This window comes from Nanorana parkeri, unplaced genomic scaffold, assembly GCF_000935625.1.
Source record: "Nanorana parkeri isolate BGI_ZX_2015 unplaced genomic scaffold, ASM93562v1 scaffold171, whole genome shotgun sequence".
Taxonomy (NCBI): Eukaryota; Metazoa; Chordata; class Amphibia; order Anura; family Dicroglossidae; genus Nanorana; species Nanorana parkeri.
The window spans coordinates 1,558,720-1,562,100 of record NW_017306439.1 but is presented as its reverse complement, the minus strand read 5'-3'; the positions used below and the strand labels follow the sequence as shown (position 1 = coordinate 1,562,100).

At 45.8% G+C, this 3,381-nt stretch overlaps 1 protein-coding gene across 1 annotated transcript in view; it reads left to right on the top strand.

Moving 5' to 3' along the window:
* The window catches only part of STARD8 (StAR related lipid transfer domain containing 8), a 23,603-nt gene that overhangs the window by 13,441 nt on the left and 6,781 nt on the right, over positions 1–3,381 (top strand). Inside the window, exons 5-6 of the mRNA XM_018554750.1 lie at positions 1,246–1,419; positions 2,056–2,215. Of these exons, the coding sequence (XP_018410252.1) occupies positions 1,246–1,419; positions 2,056–2,215 (334 nt within the window). The remainder of the gene's footprint in view (positions 1–1,245; positions 1,420–2,055; positions 2,216–3,381) is intronic.

Genomic DNA, 3,381 nt, shown 5'->3' with positions numbered 1-3,381 from the left:
GAGACTCGACTCGAATCTTTATTTTATTTATTCATGTGACTGTCCTTCTCGACTCTCCATTGGAATGAAATTACTGTCACTTTTTTTTTTTTTAAATAAGCATCTGTTTGTCATTTTCACCTCCTCAGGTTAAATGAATATAACTGTCAATCTTTATAACACAATTATTATCTTTTGTGTTAGTCATGTGACCGTCCTTCTCAACTCTCATTGGATTCAAATGAATATAACTGTCACTCTTTATAACATTAGTATCTTTTGTGTTAGTCATGTGACTGTCATTTTCCACTCTTTTGGATTCAAATGAAAATAACTGTCACTCTTTGTAAACAAATCTCTTTATCCCGGTGTGTTGGCTTTGTGAATTGAGCCTGTCGGGTCTCTTTAAGAGCAGGTCGCCCCGGCGCTGTCTACGGACCCGGTGACTCATCACCGTTCTTTTTTTTTTTATTGCTTATTTATAACATTTTATATGTTTCCTTTATTCTAAATATAACGGCTGGAAAACGAGGGGAATCCCGTCCCGTGAATGTTTTATGGTGGACACCGGGAAGTCCGGGGTGGGGGGGAACCCCGTGTTTTCTGCTTCCATTCTATAAACATGACATCATTCACCGCATGAACCCTTCTACCCAAGATGTGGTCGTGTGCCCGAGACAGGAAGTGACCCACAATCTGGCCACAGGGGTCACATTTGCTTTTCAGTGAAACAGGAAGTGAGCGCATCTGTCCGCTTTACAAGGTCACTCAAACATCTTACAGGTGCTAGCTGCGGCAGCCAGGATAGGTTAGCCCAGGGGGAGGCGACCTCGGCGCCCCCACCTATGCTTGAACGCCAAATCCCATGATGCCTGTGGCTTTCAAGAGCTTTGCAATGCCTCATGGGGCTTGTAGTTCCACAACGGCTGGGAGTGCCGAGGTTGGGTTGGCCCTCTGCAGTAAACTGGCATTTCCTCTAAAGAACTTCAGGACTTCTGAATGGAGAAGCAGCAGACTGATCTACGCCTCGGTCACTCTGCCTTCTTCTCCTATCAGCACGCCATGTTGTTACAGTTGCTCTATAGACGCTTCCTATCCCTGCACTCGGATTGGTTGAGATGTTAATGGTTTTTTTGGGTGACTTTATTGGGTTCACTTTCATTATCTCTCCGGAGTTACCTTCGTGGAAACATTTTTGCTTCTCGCACGCCTCGTAGGATTTCGTGTCACTGACCATTTGTCTCCTTCCCCCCCCCCCCCCGACAGGAAGTTGCGCTGGCACAGCTTCCAGAACTCGCACAGGCCGAGCCTCAGCTCTGCGTCCCTGGAGATCAACCGGCAATCCGCGGCCCAGCTCAATCTGCTGCAGAAGCTGTCCCTGCTCAGGCTCACCGCCATCATGGAGAAGTATTCCGTGCCCAGCAAGCAGGGGTGGGCGTGGTAAGCAATCCATTTCCTGTCCGCAAGCAACTGTGTCCAGGAGTCAATGCATGGGCATTGCAACCAAGGCAACTGCACTGCTTTATGCCGCTTCCCCACAGCCAGTAGGGGGGAGCGTGTCACAGAAAATTGTATTTTAGCTTCAAATTTTTTCAGTTTAATCAGAAGTAAAATTTGGAAGCAAAGATTCAAATTTTCACACATTTGAAATGCTAAGTGAAATTTGCTTTAAAAAAAATAATAAAAAAATTGTACATCCTTTTTTAATGCGGAATGTACTTTTATTTTAGTTTATTTCATTTTTTAATGTTAGTTTTTTTTGGGGGGGGATTTCCCCATTTTTTGTTTGTATTTTATTTAATTTTTTTTTTTGTATGTTTCTTTTAGTCTTTTGTTTTTTTTTCCCTATTTTTGTGTGTATTTTGTATGTGTGGCTTGTTGTTTTTTGTTTTTTTATGGGTTGCAGTTTGGAGAAGAGGAAAACCACCCGGCAGAAACCAAATGAACCTTTGCACTACTGGGACTGCACCCGCACTGCAAGGGTTAAGTGCTCATTTTGTCCTAGGGTGTAAAATATAAAAAACAAAAACTCAGCTGACCCTTGTACCCGGCCGGCTTTTCATTTTTACCTCGTAGGACCGTTCCCAAATTCATGAAGAGGAGTAAAGTCCCAGACTACAGAGGGCGAGCAGTTTTCGGCGTCCCACCAATAGTTAATGTGCAACGGACGGGTCAACCTCTGCCGCAGAGCATCCAGCAGGCCATGCGCTACATCCGCAGCCAGTGCCTGGATCAGGTACTAGTGTCCGTCTGCTCTTTTCTACTCATTGAGTGTGGGGCGTAATGCTGAACTCCGGGGAAAGCTACCCTTACCCAGCTCAGGTCATGGTTTGAGTGGTGGTAGTTGGTCAGTCCAGGTCATGGTTTGGATGGTGGTAGTTGGCACAGTCCAGGTCATGGTTTGGATAAGGGTAGTTGGTCACAGTCTAGGTCATGGTTTTGATAGGGGTAGTTGGTCACAGTCCAGTCCAGGTCATGGTTTGGATAGGGGTAGTTGGTCACAGTCTAGGTCATGGTTTGGATAGTGGTAGTTGGTCACAGTCCAGGTCATGGTTTGGATAGTGGTAGTTGGTCACAGTCCAGGTCATGGTTTGGATAGTGGTAGTTGGTCACAGTCTAGGCCATGGTTTGGATAATGGTTGTTGGTCACAGTCTGGGTCTTGTTTTGGATAGGGGTAGTTAGTCACAGTCCGGGTCTTGGTTTGGATAGGGGTAGTTGGTCACAGTCCAGGTCATGGTTTGGATAGTGGTAGTGGGTCACTGTCCAGGTCATGGTTTGGATAGGGGTAGTTGGTCACAGTCTAGGCCATGGTTTGGATAGTGGTTGTTGGTCACAGTTTGGGTCTTGTTTTGGATAGGGGTAGTTAGTCACAGTCCGGGTCTTGGTTTGGATAGGGGTAGTTGGTCACAGTCCAGGTCATGGTTTGGATAAAGGTAGTTGGTCACAGTCCAGGTCATGGTTTGTATAAAGGCAGTTGGTCACAGTCCAGGTAATAGTTTGGATGTTGGTAGTGGGTCACAGTCAACTGGGCTTGTTCTGTACTGGTGAAGATGTTTCATTTCTCATCCAAGTAGCTTTCACAGTTCTACTGAAATGTCAGAAACCTTAACCAATATTGTAACTCATCACCTTTAATTTGATCACCATGGCATGTGTCAAGGTTGATGGTTGCCCAAGAACATGGCGGGAGGTGGGAAAGTTTGGACAACCACCCTGTTCTGCTTCTATAATCCAATTGCATTGGTGCCTTTTAAGTCTGGGACAGGTAATAATCACAAGAGTTACATGAAGATAGGACATTTTTGTCATATCACCAGTGTGGAGATGTTACAATATGTGGGTGATGGGTACATATAGGTGATGGATGTTCTTGGGGGGGGGGGGGGGGGGGGGGGGGGTCC